At 40.3% G+C, this 17,736-nt stretch overlaps 1 protein-coding gene across 2 annotated transcripts in view; it reads left to right on the top strand.

The window, feature by feature from the left end:
- Positions 1 to 17,736, top strand: part of LOC139936905 (cubilin-like) — a 96,275-nt gene that overhangs the window by 69,442 nt on the left and 9,097 nt on the right. For both annotated transcript variants that reach the window (XM_071931722.1, XM_071931723.1), the window contains exons 39-59: positions 396 to 551; positions 1,121 to 1,305; positions 1,868 to 2,048; positions 2,500 to 2,674; positions 3,115 to 3,293; positions 3,745 to 3,966; positions 5,156 to 5,296; positions 6,206 to 6,390; positions 6,745 to 6,913; positions 7,386 to 7,598; positions 8,564 to 8,713; positions 9,483 to 9,604; positions 10,120 to 10,354; positions 11,076 to 11,245; positions 12,042 to 12,198; positions 12,967 to 13,125; positions 14,085 to 14,270; positions 15,129 to 15,255; positions 16,048 to 16,271; positions 17,199 to 17,404; positions 17,570 to 17,732. In XM_071931722.1, the coding sequence (XP_071787823.1) occupies positions 396 to 551; positions 1,121 to 1,305; positions 1,868 to 2,048; positions 2,500 to 2,674; positions 3,115 to 3,293; positions 3,745 to 3,966; positions 5,156 to 5,296; positions 6,206 to 6,390; positions 6,745 to 6,913; positions 7,386 to 7,598; positions 8,564 to 8,713; positions 9,483 to 9,604; positions 10,120 to 10,354; positions 11,076 to 11,245; positions 12,042 to 12,198; positions 12,967 to 13,125; positions 14,085 to 14,270; positions 15,129 to 15,255; positions 16,048 to 16,271; positions 17,199 to 17,404; positions 17,570 to 17,732 (3,705 nt within the window). The remainder of the gene's footprint in view (positions 1 to 395; positions 552 to 1,120; positions 1,306 to 1,867; positions 2,049 to 2,499; positions 2,675 to 3,114; positions 3,294 to 3,744; positions 3,967 to 5,155; positions 5,297 to 6,205; positions 6,391 to 6,744; positions 6,914 to 7,385; positions 7,599 to 8,563; positions 8,714 to 9,482; positions 9,605 to 10,119; positions 10,355 to 11,075; positions 11,246 to 12,041; positions 12,199 to 12,966; positions 13,126 to 14,084; positions 14,271 to 15,128; positions 15,256 to 16,047; positions 16,272 to 17,198; positions 17,405 to 17,569; positions 17,733 to 17,736) is intronic.

The raw sequence follows: 17,736 nt of genomic DNA on the forward strand, positions 1-17,736 counted from the left end.
TCTTTCTACCCATATGCATTTTATAAAAAACGGTTACAAACGCTTTTCAAAGACCAACTCGACCGATCCAAGGCAACGTGTTCCTTTAACAAACTTTGTAAAATGTGTAAAATGTGTAAATGTACATGTAGGGCAGCAATGAAATAAATGTGTGCAAAAAAGTTGTGTGCTTTGAGGTGCTTGAATTCGAGACCTCAGCTGAGGTGTTGAATTGGATTCAAACATTTTAGTGAGAAATTACTTCTCTCTCAAAAATTACGTTACTTCAGTCGTTTCTCAAAATGTTTTATACTATCAACAGCTCTCCATTGCTCGTTAACCAAATAAGTTTTAAAATGTTGAGTAATAGTGTCCACTACCTTTAAAAACAATGTATACTTTTTATTTTTCTCCAGGTGACACAATCGACACGGCTACAAGCCTCGGCCGTTTCTGTGGCCGTGTAGAGCCGGATCCATCTCCATTGTACTCTACATCCAACATGATGCTTGCTGTCTTCCATTCTGATGGTTCGATTAACGGCACAGGCTTCCAGGCCACTTACCAGACATGTAGGTGGCTCAATTTAGTTTTTACCGTTGTCATTGCAAAAGTTTTTGTACCTCAAAAGTTACCCGGGGTCGATTTACTCTTTGTGAAATTCACCTGTTAGTACATGTATCTCAGTTTAGTTTTTATAGTTGTCAGCGAGACCACACCGGCTCTTTTCAAAGCTAACACTAGTACTCCCAACTAGAGAGATTTACACATGGTTGTACCCGCAAGTTTACTATTTATGTGTAGTTTCTCCATGTTTATCCACACCATGCAAAGCTTCAAACGATAAGGAGGTTTAGCTGCACATTACGCGAGCAAAAACATGAACGTGAACGTCAAAAAATTGTGTTCTTTCTAGGTGATGTCAACACTTTGGGCTTATTTCATGCTAACGTATGATGTGTGCATGTATATGTGTGTACGTACCTGACATGAACAAATTGTTGTAACTTCAAGTATGCTTAAAACGTGAGATTTTACAACAACATTTTCTCACATTCACGTTCACGCTTTTGCTTGTGTAACGTGCAGCTAACCCTCCCTAAAACTTACACCAACTCTTGCTCACTTTTGTACTTTGCAGTCTGCGGCGGTTACATCTCCAGTTCGTTGGGCGTGATCACCAGTCCGCTATACCCAGGCACCTACACCAACAACCGAGACTGTACCTGGGTCATTGAGGCACCGAGTGGTTTTACCATCACGGTCAATTTCTTGTCTGATTTTAACATCCAAACCAGCACAAACTGTGTCAACGACTACGTTCAGGTTAGTCTCTTGTTGAAGCAGCTAAGAAACAAATTACTACAAATTACTCTTTAAATTATCCTAATAGAATGGGGAAGCTGTCAGCTAGAGTCGGACAACTTTGGGATCTCCCTTATCACAGCCCGACTTCACGCCGTGCACAGAGCAAATTCCACGGCGCGTGGGCTCCCTCAAACCTCAGTAGTCGAACAATACTCTCAAAAGAAACCTCTTGTGTAGTAGAATACTGTAAATATAAAACGGCAAATGTGATTTAAATTAATGTCCCAACATTCAACTTAATAAATAGAGCTTCTTCGTTTTTAGTTATAAGTGTTATTTTTCAAAAATAAAGCCGATTATGGTACGAGTCTCCCCAAATCTTTACTGTGTAGGATTGTTTTTCTATACCCACTAGGTCACGTGAAACATTGGTAGCGCAATCGGTCTATTATTGTGCTTTTGTAAATTTTATGGAATGGGTGCAATATAAGTCAATAAACTACTACATCCATGGACGTATGAAATAATTTTTAAAAAGGCGTCAAGAAACTTATTCAAGATGTGCTGAATTGGTTCGTAGGTTTTGAATGGCGGTGACCTGACCTCTCCCCCTCTTGGGTCATCTGCAACCGGCCGCTATTGTGGTTCGGCAGCACCCGCTGCTATGGAAACCAGTGGAAACATGTTGACCGTTCGTTTCCGAACTGACAACAGTGGAGGAGCCAGGGGCTTTAGTCTGTCCTACCTCGCCCAACAACAAGGTTAGTAAAGCCAGAAAAATCACAGAAATCCCCATGCCCTGTCCCTCGGACCCTATGCCAAACCAGGGCTTTATTGTGAGCCAGTTCTCTAAAGAGCAATATTTACCTGGGAAGTAGATACACACCTGGGCCCAATTTCATAGAGCTGCTTAAGCAAAAAAAGTTGCTTAAGCAAAAAAATCTTTGCTTTGTAAAATCAAATTACCGGCTAAGACTCCACTCAATTGTTATGCTAAGTTAACAACAGCTAAATATTAGTCACAAGCAGTGTACATGGCATGACATTTTTGCCAGTAACATGTGTAAAATAAGCAAGCTATTGTCGTGCTTAAGCTCCATGAAATTGGGCCAGGGTGTTATCGCAAACTAAATATATAGTGATACACGTACATGTACCTCACCATGCAATGCCTTGCATCCCATGTAATTGTATTGTTGTCATTGTCCCCAGGATGTGGTGGACAAGTGACCCTGACAGATGCCATCTCCAGCAGTGACATCATGTCCCCTAACTACCCAAGCAACTACCCACCCAGCATAGAGTGTATCTGGGTTGTGACAGCGCCCTCGGGTGAGGCCATTCAGATGAACTTTGCGTCGCCGTTCTACATTGAGCCCCATGCCAGGTGAGGTATTGATTTCTTTACAGGGATGTGATTTCTCAAATTTTAAGCAGAATTCCGTTTAAAAAAAATAAAAAAATTATAAAGTTAAATAAATAAATAAATAAATAAATGTTGATTTTATAACTAAGATCAAAGTTTAACATATATTAGATCAACTAAATTTAACATCTTTTAGATCAAATTCATAAGAAAATGAAAACAAAAAGCATACGGTATACCGCCTGATTGCAGAGAGGGGGCTTTCAAAGGCAAAGATAAATGTATGTAAGCAGGCTTTGAACGTCAAGCTTTTGCGCTTTCAAGCTTTCATGCTTTGCGCTCGCAAGCTTCATGTTTTAGTAAACAAGAACCATTTTTCTTTAGTGTTACAGACAATAGTGCGTCTGTCTTTTACGACCGTCTTTTACAATCTTGCCCTGACTCTTTTACCCTTTGTTTAGCTGTGACTTTGATTATCTTCAAGTACTCGACGGCGGTGACCAGAATTCAAACGAGCTGGGTAAATTATGCGGCACTACAGTGCCTGACACCATCACAACTTCAGGCAATGCAGCTGTCCTGAGATTCCGCACTGACTCCAGTCTGGTGCACCCTGGCTTCAAAGTAACGGCCAGTATTGGTAAGTACAGGGATGTGATTTCTCCCTTTTATTTTTTAAACCCCATCACCCCCAAATTATATTTAAAAAATAAATAAGAATGAACAAATATTTATTTTTATTGTATTATGTTTTATATCTTAGATCAAACTCATAAGAAAATTTGAAAATAACTGTAGGTTCCTTCTTGCATGAACGAGGTGATCCATGTTACTTAAGCAGTGCTCACGCAGCATTAGAGTCCAGCCTTCTCCAGAAGACGATCAGAGCATACTGATCGAAATGTCGAGTTGAAACCACATCACTGCCTGCGCATGTATAAATGTGTGCTTTGAAAGATTGAATGTCATCATTCAACCCGGCTCCGCCTCGTTAAATAAAACATTCCATGTTTCAACTCATGAAAAAATGTGTACTATTACTCATAACCATTCATAATTTGTATACTATTCCACTCATTTTGATACTCCAGCTACCTGCGGTGGTACGATCTCCGGGACTAGCGGAGTCATCACCTCTCCAAGCTATCCTAGCAATTACGACAGCAATTTGGATTGTATGTGGACGGTCCGTGCCCCCGACGGTCACTACATCACGTTCTCGTTCGATACCAACTTTAATGTCGTCAATAGTGCAGCAGCAGACTGCTCCTCGGGCGACGTCCTACGAGTCAATGACGGCAGAAACTCATCAGGTAAATTGAGGCTTCTTTCTTGGCTACTGCTTCACTCTTTCTTCAGTGGTTTAGGGTGAACAAAAGTTATCCATACCATATTACTTTACAAGGGTTTGGGTACTTTTATTTCTGTACAGGCCATTTTCAAAACTAGTGCTGGGTGAATAGTGAAATTTTGTTATCCAGATACCGCTGGCCAACTATCCGAAATTAACCGGATATTCGAATAGTTTTTTCACCGCTAGAGGGCGCTTTAAAAAAAAAAAAAAAAAATTTTTATTTTTTTTTGCCGCTAGAGGGCGCTGTTCGTTTGTGAATGAGATCTTATGGGCGGATTGATATTAGTTTTAGACAGTGTCACTCGGTTCATTCATAAAAATGACCGGATCTAATTTAAAGATGGCGATTTGCTTTTTCTTTTGATCGTGATTCACTCTACGTGAAGGAAAACTTTTGTAATCTTTGAACAAATTACGTCAGAAATGTCATTGTTTTAACTCTTCACGGAGGTGAGCATAGTTTAATACTTAATTTATACTGTTTTATGCTGTCTTAATAGAAGTTTCATAAGGATTCAGACAAATCATTCATATCAGTTGTCGCCCGACGTCCGCGGATATTCGGATATTAAAGAATATCCGGTTACTCGGTTGTAATTACAGAACTATCCGGTTTATAAATAGCTATTCGCGCCCTATGCGGATATCCGGTTAAGAAAAAAAAAGCCATTCGCGGTTACGGATAGGAAAACCTATTCGCCATTAACCGGATATTCAAATAATTCGCCCAGGCCTATTCAAAACCATTGGCTTTGGCTTAGGGCTCTACATGTATCTGTCTTTTGAAGCCCCATTCCCCTTGTTAAGTGTATATCCGGAACTATCTACACAACCACACTAATCTGAAATTAAGTTTTGTTTCGTGCCTTCTGCCATCTGCTTCTATCTGTCAATGTTTCAGTGGTGAACAAAATTATCCAAAACATATTACTTAGAAAGGGTATGGGCACTTTTTGCATAACACAATTTCCACAGATTTAAATAAACTTATACATGGTTTAAAGATAATGGTAGAAAGCTTCCCTTAACAATATAACTTTTTGAGTTGCTGTAGGTTTTGAGAAATGAGTAAAACAATTTCACAACGATTATTTTAGCATGTACAGTACACTTGATTTACCGCTTATAACATTCACTTTTATTTCCAGCATTTGAGTTGGCGAGGGCATGCGGATCAGTTGCCCCCCCAGACTTTGACACATCATCAAACTACGCCTTAGTCCATTTCACAACAGACGCTTCCCAAGTAGGGACTGGGTTTAGCCTCAGCTTCCAATCCAGCCAAGAAGGTAATATCACTGGGTTAATAAACCTTATGCACATGACGTCATTTCAGTAGGGCGCCCTCACCTAGAGGTCATAAGGAGGTTGTTCATTGGCCAATACTGTGCGCAGTGCGTACAAGTCTTTGCGTCTCGATTATTTCGTCACAGTTTTTCCTCTAGGATGGCGGCTGGATGACGTCAATGCATCATGCCTATTAAGCACCTCTTATGTTTATTAGCATCTAAAGTTGATTAGTTTAGGAGGCTGTCTCTTATAAAGGCATTCGACACATTTGGTATTTGTCAAAGACCACTATTCTCACTTGGTGTATCCCAACATATGCATACCATAACAAGTCTGTGAAATATTTTTTAACTCAATTGGTCTTCGAATTTGCAAGAGAACAATGAAAGAAAAAACACCCTCCTTGCACAAATTTGTGTGCTTTCAGATGCCAATGAAAAGGCTTCAGGCCTGACGTCTTTTATTATTTGAGTGGGAAAATACCTCTTTCAAAAAAAGTTTTGTAGAAGCTGTTTTGCAGAAAGTTCTTCCTTCGTAAATGTACATGTAGATGTTTACATTAAAACTAAAATGTGAAACTGTCATTTCAAAAGGTGGCCACGTCTTTAAAATATTGCAGAAAATCAAGAGTGAATATGTCCACAGGAAGAATTATCTGTAATTGGAATACACAACCATCACTTCTCAGGTTCAAATTTTGGGGCCCAAAAAACTGATATCTTTTTTACATAACCACATTACTTCAAAGGGAAATGTTTCTCAAAATACTATCGCTGCTGTATGCTTCTGAACAAAAGCTTGTACTTCAATTAATTTTATTTGTGATTACCAAACTTATACCTTCCCTTTAAAAGCGTCCTCTGTGTTTAATGTATTTTTCTTTTCTGTTTTTCCCCCGAAATCCTAAGTTTGTGGAGGTGATTTGGCCACAGCTACTGGATCCTTTACCTCCCCCAACTACCCCCAACTTTACGCACACTCACGTGTCTGCGAATGGCGCATCACTGTCGCTTCGGGACAAGCCGTCACGCTTACATTTGACGACTTTGAACTTGAGGGAAACGCGGACAGCTGTATCTTTGACTACATTGAGGTAACAAAAAGAAATTAAGAACATTCCTGACTGTTTTTCAAGCTTGGATTTTCATCTTTAAGAGGGCACAGCCATATTCATTTTTCAAAGGGCACTTCAATTGGGAAATTATAACTTCATTGAGAAACTATACAAGAGTCACAAAGCTAAGACCAGGGCAAAGGTCCATTGGAACTATTAAGGGGGCGCCATAGCCAATTTGGCTTCGTTAAAAACTATAATAATAAAAAACTGTATATTTATGAAAAATTCTAAATTGATTGGATCGTAAGTTGATAAACTTGGCTACCACTGTGTGCTTTTTGACAATCCTTACACTTATCAAAAATAATAATAATTTTTGATGGGTTCCAGGTCTTCAATGGATTGGCGGATGACTCCCCAAGCTTGGGTCGTTTCTGCGGCAACGTAGCCCCTCAAGGCATAGCTTCAACCAGTAACACCATGCGTGTTGTCTTCACCACTGATGGCAGTGTTGCGTTTGGAGGATTCTCGGCACGATACGATTCCCAGGACCAAGCCCGTAAGAAAGTGGTGCCTTTTCTTTCTGCAACAAATAAATAGATTCCACTCTTGAGGCAGCGACCCTGATGGGGTCAATATCACTTAAAACTATTTTATCTTGAGATGACTGACTTTCATTTCGGCATTGCTTTCGCAATTTATTAATTAATTAATTATTTTTTAACTCCCACTAATTTTGTTTTCCCAGCAAAAAAGTTGTTTATTTAAATTGCCCAGAAAGTCTAGCCCTACATGTATCTTTACGGTAGCATATTCCATGTTTGTAGCCCAGCATAGGAGACTTTTGAGACGCTGGCAACAGCAGGGACAAAACGGTTCTTTTTTTTGCGACTCTTGAGTATGGGAGCACATGCTCAGTAACGCACTACTGTGAAAAAGGTCCGTCTAAAAGCCTCTCATTCTATTCAATATTAAGGGTAAGCTATCATACCTGGGATAAGAATGTAAACTTTTCTCTAAATTTTACTCAGAATGCGGTGCGGTGATAAACATTTCACCGGGCAGTCAGGGCACCTTCTCCAGCATCGGTTACGGCAGCCTCAATTACACCAACAACTTGAACTGTCAGTGGATTCTGTCGAACAGCGCCCTCACCAACTCGTCCCTCTACCTGAGCTTCGACGCTGGGTTCGACCTTGAGGCGGGATTTAACTGCCAGTACGATGCTGTGGGAGTCTTTGCAGGTAGGATGTCACTGATTACGACTGTTTTTTACCTACAGAGAAGCCAGCTCTTTCATAGAGCAACTAAGCACAAAAATTTGCTTGGCATGAAATAACTTCCTTGATAAAAAAAAAATATTCATAACAAAATTTCCGTTTGTTGCGTATTGCTTGTTACTGGTATTCAGCTGTTGTTTGCTTATCCTGAAAGTTACTTGGAAGTTCGGTTGGCAATCCTGTTTTTATCAAGGCAAACATTTCATTCTAAACAAATTGTTGTGCTTAGCAGCTCTATGAAATGGGGCCCTGATCTGCAGAAAGTTTCCTGAAAATAAAATTAGTCTTTCTGTGTTACGACAAACAACTTTTAAAAGCCTCCCTGATTGTGGAAACTGTTTCCCTGTTTTGTTGAATGTATTCTAATTATCTCCCTGATTGTTGTACAAACTCTCTCTGACTGCAAGTTACAAGTGTTGACAGCTCTGGGGTCGATTTCACAAAGAGTTAGGACTAGTCCTAACTTAGGACTAGTCCTAGGAGATATCAAAAACGTATGGCTAGTCCTAAGTTAGGACGAGATAACTCGTCCTAAGTCGAGATAAGACTAGTCTTAACTCTTTGTGAAATCCACCCCTGATACCATCATTGAAAACAGGAGTATAGTTTCAAAACAACTCACAAAATCAATAATTTTACCAATAAACCTAACAGTTTGATAAACCTCAATTTGTCTCTACATATGTTTCTGTACGGGCCCTTTTCAAAACCATGGTAACAGGATTGGCTATGGCTGCTTGTTTGAAGCCCTCTGGTCCCTCCTGTAGTTTGAACCCCCATTCCCTAGTTTAGCATCTGCAACTTTCTACACAACGCACCACAATAATCAGAAATTACCCAGTCCAGCCTTAACATGAATGCTGTTCCTCTTTAGAAATAATTACTGGCGATAATTTTGATTTTGATAAAATTGGTGGTTTTCTCTACAGGTATTGACTCTACAGCAGACCCTGTAGGAGTGTACTGCGGAACCACAGCTCCTGATCCCATCGTTATGCCACAGTCATCAGCCTTTGTACGCTTCTTAACAGACAGCAATACGATTGGAGGAGGATTCAAGATCACTTATTCTGCATCTAGTAAGTGGACTAAGCTACTAGAGTATTCATTCTTAGGGAGCGTCTCAAAAGTCGGAATGGTAGGAACGTTCTTTTTGGACCGCAAGAGTATCCCCGCCGCTTTTGTCCGTTCCACAGGACCGGTCTTTTGGAACATTCCGCGGATACTTTGTCATGATGTGGTGATCCTGCGGGCATATGCCCGAAGGAACGTTCTTTTGCGCGAGCAACGTGCCCGACTTTTGAGACGCTCCCTTAGTATGGAGCAGTCAAAGTTTTAAACAGTTTCCACAGTTCTTAGAGGTGGAGAGCACGTCACGTAGGGGTGTTTAAATGGTTTATAATGACCAGCTGGAGCTATTAATAACCGGTTGTTTTCAAATACGTTTGTGCGGGTTAGCCCGCAACCTTGTTTGCAGGAGTGATCTATCTTGCCGCGCCATTTTAGCCCATGGATACGAAGATGCATTACACACACAAATACATATCCGAAAACTGTCTCATAAAAATGCACCACACGTACAGAGCTAGACTTCAGGAAATGACCATGACGGTTTTAAACGGCCCATTAAGAACTCGTCGCTACCCCTTTATTCCCTTATTCAGAGAGTGTATCACAGTTTTGAAAGAGTTTTCCAAATTATTTGAAAGTGGCCACAGTTACTGGAGAGTTTTCACAGTAGCATAGTTTTTTCTGAAGCCGTCTTTTGAAATTCGGTTTTGGTGGTCTTGAGGAGATACTCTTCAAAGTGATGTTTTTATTTTGGGGTGTTTTTTCCCCTTTGACCAGGTTGTGGTGGAATAGTTAGTGGAAGCAGCGGAGTGATCACCAGTCCCAACTTCCCTCAAAACTACGACCATGACGACCACTGTGCCTGGCTCATTCAAGCTCCAACAGGAACCACTGTCACGGTAAGTGTGCACCAACCTAAGTTTGTACGGATTTGGGTCTTGTACCCTGACTCTGGCCAATGGGCAACGCATAGAGTAGGGCTGGTTTTTTTAAAGCTGCAAAGCAGAAAATGCTGCCCAGGTAATATGCCTGTGATTTTTTGTCACAGAGCTACATGTATGGTAAGTACCGAGTATACAGTGCTAACACACATCGGTGTATTGGTAAAAAACAAAATTAATATTCTTTATCCCTGATGCAAATTAAAACATCTATTTAATAGCAATTTTTTTGACACTTATAACTGACTGTCAAAAATTACTAGAAATTGATCAGGTTAAACCCATTTCTTGTTTTACCCCTAATCAAATCAACAATACTTTTTCAATTCAGATACACATATTTCTAAACTTCTATGAAAAATCATGACAATTTCATGTCAACCGTTCTTAGATTCAAGTGGCTTAGTTAACTTGGTTTTAGTAAACAAGAGGCCATTGGTTCGAATCCAACTCTGTGTCTTCAAACCCCACAGCTGACTTTTACATCTTTTGACGTCGAGACCCATCCCAAGTGCCAGTACGACTACCTCTCAGTCCGCAATGGAGGCACCTTCGAATCTCCACAGATCTCCGGTGAGAGTCCGTGGTGTGGCAGTACGGCGCCGGCAGCCATCACCACCTCCAGCAACGAGGTCTTGATGGTATTCATGACGGATAGAAGCGAGTCCGCTGGTGGGTTCCGTTTGGAGTGGAGCACGGACGCAAGAGGTATGCTTTCATCTTGAAGGAAACTTTTCAGAATGGGCCCTTTTCATGAAATATTTAAATTGCACAGATTGCGTAGGCACTAATAGTTTTGAGAACATCGCGCTGTTTTGTACACAGCCAATGGCTGCATGACGTAGATGCGATTTTGCGTTTGCTTAGTGCACAACTCTATGGCGTTTGCCAACCAATAGGGTCTGTACGCATGCGCGAATGTAATGAGCATATTTCATGAAGTGGGTCCATTGGTTTTTGCCAACAAAACAGTTGCTGGCAGTGTAAACACTTTATGTAATTCATCATGTCCATAAACTGACAAACCTGTAAAAGTTTGAGACTTATCGGCCATCTGGTTCACAAGGGAATAGTGAAAAACCGATTACACATTTTGCAGACATCGACCCAAAAAGAAATGAATTAATTGTTCAATGAGCAATAAACTCCAAACTGGAAATTTGTTTTATTTATTTCTCATCAAATATGACATTTCAGACAGAAATATTTCAATTGATGTTTTCTAATATCCCCATTACAGTTTGTAAGTTTTATGTTAATCTGTGATCTGAGACAAGTTTTTTTTTCTTTTTTATCTTGAAAACATTGCTCTGTGATTGTCATTTGAAACTTCTGCAGGTAAATTAACTTCTGCTTATACTACTTAAGATTAATTGTGCTGATATGATTTGGTATACGTATTTAACTTTTTCTATACATCATAATAAAGGTTGCGGTGGTACCTTCCACGGGAACACCGGTACCTTCAAGTCAAACAACTACCCCAGTGCGTATGGAGCTAACGAGGAATGCGTCTGGGTCCTGATGGCCGAGATGGGTTACCATATTAGGGTTGACTTTGATGCCTCCTTCAACGTACAGTCTGGCGACAGCATTCAGGTCAGTGGTCTGGTGAACCGGACTCAAATTCTGGGTTCAATTTTACAAAATTGCTTAGGGCAGAAAATAATACTTAATAATTGTCTGCTAAGCAGAAATGAGCAGGACACCAGTCTTAAGTTGTACATGAGACATGGTTTTTTGGCTGGTAACCTTATTCTGGTAAGCGTAATGTTTTTGTGCTTAGCCACTTTTTGTGCTTATATGCACCTCTATGAAATTGAGCTCTGGTTGTATAAACAATAGGGTGTTGGTTCAACTCTAGCCCAACACTTGTGTCCTTGAGTAAGACATTTAAAATCTATTCACCTGGGGTAGATGGGTTCATTGTTAGGGCAGAGATGGTTCTTGAAATTGAGTCACAGATCCCTTCAAAGCACTGGACACCTTTGGTAATTGTAATCTACCAGTCTTCTAACTTGGTGTGTCTCAACATATGCATAAAATAACAAACCTGTGACAATTTGAACTCAAAATGTCGAAGTTGCAAGAGAAAAATGGAAGAAAAAAACACCCTTGTCACACAAGTTGGGTGCTTTCAGGTGAGGTCTCGAAATCAGTTCAAATATTTGAGTGAGGAATTACTATTTCTCAAAAACTATGTTACTTCATAGGGAGCTGTTTCTGACAATGTTTTACACAATCAACAGCTCTCAATTGCTTGTTACCAAGTAAGTTTACATGCTTACAATTATTTTGAGTAATTACCAATAGTGTCCATGCCTTTAATGAGCTTTCACGAACTTGGCAGCACAGGCTGTAAACCATATTTGATGAAATCCTTTTTTAATTGCAGGTGAATGATGGGAGCAGTAGTAACGACACCCTCATCGGTACCTACTCTGGAACCACGGCTCCAGCTACCATCGTCTCTTCCCTCAACATCATCAGAATCAGGTTCCGCAGTGACGCATCCAACCAAGGCACTGGATTCCAGGCTAGCTGGTCTATAGGTCAGTATCTGTGCATTACACAGGGATGGGATTTCTCCGTTTTTTATCTGGAAAGCTCAGGGTTTTTTTTCTAACTGCACCCCCCGCCCCCCCAAAAAAAGACAAAATTAATTATTTTGTTTTTTTATTATTGTATTTTATAACCTAGATCAAATTCATAATAAAAATAGAGATAAACCCATATGGAACATCCCAGAGTGCGATAGCAGAGTAGGGTTTTCCTTTAGGGTTTTGCTCCCAAATCTAAAACTGAACAATCCTTATATATTTGGTTTGCGGTATTACACCATGTGTGTATCTACTAGCCAGGTAGAGTTTGTTCTTAGAAAACTATCTTTCTTTATTCTACTACCGCAGAGTAGATTGTTTGAGTGTTTGGGAGACTTCTCAGTTCTGAAAAGAACTGTCCTGCTTTGTGACTTTTACCCGGGTGGATGGTATAGAAAATAGGCTTGGACTACTACTTTAGCTCATAGGATCGTAGGTAACAGTACTCAACATTTCGACTAGCTTGCTGTTATCATTGTAGAATAAAGCAAGACAGTTGTTTAAGAACAAACTCTACACGGCAAGTAGATACACACATGGTGTTACCGCAAACCAAATATATATTGATACCTCACCATGCAATGCCTCAAATCCTATGAACATTTCTTCTTGTTTCCTACCCATCCTGTTATTGGCGCAGGTTGGCGCTAACTGCACTGATGGGTGTGTACTAAATAAATAAATATAAAATATCACTACTTATGGTGTTGCTGATTTCAGGATGTGGAGCAACCTTCACCGGTGTAACCACTGGCCGCATCGTGTCACCGGGCTACCCTGGCCGCAACTACGAAGACGGACTGACGTGTGAGTACATCATCAACTGGACCCCTATGCAGAGTCTGGGCCTGCTGTTCAGCGACCCGTTCGGCATTGAAGGTGAGATTCTAAAAGCAGTCGATACAGACATTTGACACTGGAAGTGTCGTGGCCGAGCGGTTAAGAGCACCGAATTCAAACTCTGGTGTTTCTGATCAGCAGAGTGTGGGTTCGAATCCCCAGCCGTGACACATGTGTCCTGAAGCAAGACACTTAACCATTGCTTCGACCTTCGGATGGGACGTAAAGCCGTTGGTCCCATGTGTTGTGTAACACATGTAACCCAGTGCACTTATCGAAATGAGAAGGTGTTCCTGGCTGTGGCTGCTGTATGCGCCGTAGCACCTTGTAAACCCTTAGAAGGTGCTAAAAATAATTGGATCTCAGAATTCATCACTGCAATAACCTATCTTTCTGAAATTTTGTATATAATGTACTCAGCGCCTTGAGTACCTTGTTTGGTAGATACGTGCACTACATGTATATAAGACTTTGATAGTATTATTTCTTTTGCAACGTCACAGCCCAAGTTTTTGCCAACCGAGGTTGGAAAACTATGGAATGCCATAAATGCAAAGCATTACTGCTGTTTGAAGGGCATGCCATGCAAAAGCGTATAATTCACAGGGTTTTGTTTTTTGCCATTTTTAACTGGAAAATCATTTTTTTTTAAACCCCCACCCCCAAAAAAAGAAAATTGAAAAAAAAAATTTTACGTTTAAATTCATTCTTTTTTTTCCTTTTTGTTTTTTATGTTTTATAACTGAGATCAAACTCATAAGGGTATGAAGATAAAACCAAATGGAACCCCCAGAATTCAGAGCAGTGCTTAAAAAACCAAAGATGTATGTAAAAAGGCTTCGCTCTCTGAAGCTTTCGCGCTCGCAAGCTTTCACGCTTTGCGCTCATAGCTCAGGTTTTTTTCAACAGCCTATCACATCCTTGCATTCATGATCAATGCAATACTCTGATTATTTGTGTGACAATTACCCCCCACTTTTTTGTTTCTTTGTGTTTAGTGTCAAGCGACTGCAGCTATGATGGGCTCCGCATCTGGGCGGGAACCGATGATACCGGTACTCGGATAAGTAGCATCTGTGGTGACCAATTACCAGAGAGCATCCTCGTCATGGGACCAGTGTTCATGAGGTTCTACTCCGACTCCAGCATCAACGACGTCGGCTTTGGGCTAGACTTTGAACCAGGTCAGTTTAATTTCCCTCCAAACTTTTTCGTTCTCACTTTTCTGCCCCTAATCTAGTTAAAAGAATTGAACACCTTTGGTAATTGTGAATGACCAGTATTCTCACTGGGTGAATCCCAACATATGCTTCAAATAACAAATCTGTGAAAATTTATTCAATTGGTCATCGAAAATAATGAAAGAAAAAAAAAAAACTTGTTGCACAGGAATGTGTGCTTTCATAATGCATAACAAAAAGGCTTCAGGCTTGAAGTCTTTTATTATTTCAGTGAGAAATTACCTCTTTCTCAAAAACTATGTGACTTCAGAGGGAGCTGTTTTCACAATGTTTTGTACTATCTACAGCTCTCCACTGCTCATTAGTAATTAATTTTTTATGCTAACAAATATTTTGAGAAATCACCAATAGTGTTCAGTGCCTTTAACCATTGGTCCTTGTGCGAACTTGACCCTAGAATAGTTGACTGAGGATATCTTCCCTCAAGACTCAAATAGACCGTCTCGATAAACCCCTGTTTTAACACGGTTAGACCTATTTAAAAACACATTCTGCCCCAGTGCAGTTAAAACAATCCTATAAGCTAAAGCAGTAGTCCCAGTGATGTTCTATACCTTCCGCCCGGGTAGTAGTTAAAAAAGCAGGACAGTTCTTTTCAGAACTGTGAAGTCTCCCGAACAATCCGATAAATCTACTCCGCGGTAGTAGAATATAAAGCAAGACAGCTCTAAAGAACAAACTCAACCTGGCAAGTAGATACACACATGGTGTTATGGCTAGCCAAATCTACATTGATACCTCACCATGCAATGTCTCAAATCATATATTTGTTAATGATTTTGTGTTATCTGTTTATCACAGGATGCGGCGGTACGTTTACTAATCCGAGCGGAGTGATCCAGACTCCAACCCATCTTGATTCCTACAGACACAGCCAGAACTGCAGCTGGATCATCACTGTCAGTGACGACAGATCTGTTTCTCTCAAGTAAGTTTAAAGCCAGTGGACACTATTAGTAAATATCAAAGACCAGTCTTCTCACTTGTTGTATCTCAACATATGCATAAAATAACAAACCTGTGAAAATTTGAGCTCGATTGGTCGTCGAAGTTGTGAGATAACTATGAAAGAAAAAAAACAACCTTGTCACACGAAGTTGTGTGCTTTCAGATGCTTGATTTCGAGACCTCAAATTCTAAATCTGAGGTCTGGAAATCAAATTCGTGGAAAATTACTTCTTTGTCGAAAACTACTCCACTTCAGAGGGAGCCGTTTCTCACAATGTTTTATACTACCAACCTCTCCCCATTACTCGTTACCAAGTAAGGTTTTATGCTGATATAATTATTTTGAGTAACTGCCAATAGTGTCCACTGCCTTTAAATCAGATTTGTTGTAAATGATAATTTGGGAGGCTAATCATCCTTACTCGCAGCTGAGAAGCTACAACATGGTCAAGCCACATGCATGAAAGAACACCTTGTTTAGCAGCCAGCTTCATCAATAGGCCTGGGCGATTCTGCTTAAACTTTTGGAAATAAGTATTGGAGGATCAGAGGTCCAAAATGGTCATTGCTTACATGTATTTAGGTTGCCGCAATCGAAATAAGACTGATATGAGTAAAAAATAAAATGTTTGTTCTCATAAAAACAAATTTTTAGATTGTTTGGATAGTGTGTGTGTTTGAAACACTAGAAGAATGGGATTACTGTACTCTTTGAAAAACAAAAGTTACCTATTTTCCCCTAAATTGTGAAGTTTTTGTTGCCATTATCAAGGTTTTCAAGCATGGACATCGAGCCCCATTCTTCATGTATCTACGACTATATTGAGATTTACGACGGAGCGGACTCCAACTCGCCGATGCTGGCCCAACGACTGTGCGGAACCACGCCCCCTACTGACGCAATCATCAGCTCTGGTTCATCCATGTTGGTCCGCTTTGTGTCCGATTTCTCTGTGTCCGGCGATGGCTTTGTGGCAGCATATCAAGAAGTAATTGGTAAGTTTGAAATCTCCCCTAGGAAACCATGTTACCCTGATGCCTCCGGTTCCGTCACAGCGCAAGCAAATTGCAGGTCGACCTGAGGGGCGGCTTAAAGACGCTGGACACTATTGGTAGTTTTCATAGACCAGTCTTCTCACTTGGTTATCGCAGCATACGCACAAAATAACAAAGCTGGGAAAACTTGAGCTCAATTGGTCGTCGAAGTTGCGTGATAATAATTGAAAGAAAAAACACTCTGGTCACACGAAGTTGTGTGCTTTCAGACGCTTGATTTCTAAATTCTAAATTTGAGGTCTCAAAATCAAATTCGTGGAAAATACTTCTTTCTCAAAAACTATTCCACTTCAGAGGGAGCCGTTTTTCGCAATGTTTTATACTATCAACCTCTCCCCATTACTTGTTAACAAGTGAGGTTTAATGCTAACAACTATTTTGAGTAATTACCAATAGTGTCCACTGCCTTTAAGCTTCAAATTTAAGAATAGTCTCAAACCTGTAATACAATCAGAAAATAAACTTGTTGTTACTCCAAATGTGTTATAAACCTCAAAGGAAACTGTCTGGGTAAACTTTAAATAATTGGAGGTTGAACAGAGAAAAAAGTTACTGGATCAGCGTTTAAACCAACTGAGCTTTCTAGCCTGGGGTTCTTTTGGTTCACATCCTGCTCTATTAACTATTAAATCAAAATTAATTAAAGATTTACCAAGTAAGTTTCCCTTGAGGTTATTAACTCCTTGTGAAATTACAAAGTCCCCTTCCATGAATAATTCACTAGGATACTGCCAACTTTGGTTTAGATAGTTTGTAGAGCGCCAAAAGGAGGCCATTGGTTCAAATCCCACTCCAGTCTCTTTTTCGTTGTTCAACCCCAAATCATTGTTATCTTTTCAAATTGTTATTAATTTTTTTGTTTAACAGGACCATCTCTTGGCTGTGGTGGAATATTAAACGCCCCCAGGGGAACCATTACGAGCGTGGACGTCAACAGCGACGGTAATTACGAGGACAACCTGAACTGCATGTGGTTCATCTCGGCGGAGATTAACAAAGTTATAGAGTTGACGTTCACCGGAACCTTCAACATTGAGGACAGCGCTGGGACGTGCCCATTTGATTTCCTAGAGGTGAGGCCTACAATCCCGACCATATCTCGTTGGCTCGTCCTAAATTGAGATAAGACTAGTCTTAACTCTTTATGAAATCGACTCCAGTGCCTTTAATACACATCGGTGTAAAGGTTTTAACAAAAAATTGTAAAAAGTATAACCTTTATTAACCTTTTTGCGCAGATTCATGACGGTTATGGAAGTGTTTCACCGCTGGTGGGCGTATTCTGTGGACAGACTCCTCCTGCCGTTATCACCCTTTCAAGCAACCAGGCTTATCTGCTCTTTGTCACGGACAGTTCGATTAACCAAGGAGGCTTCACTCTTAACTACGCATCAGTAGATCGTAA

Source organism: Asterias amurensis, chromosome 5 (genome assembly GCF_032118995.1).
Source record: "Asterias amurensis chromosome 5, ASM3211899v1".
NCBI lineage: Eukaryota > Metazoa > Echinodermata > Asteroidea > Forcipulatida > Asteriidae > Asterias > Asterias amurensis.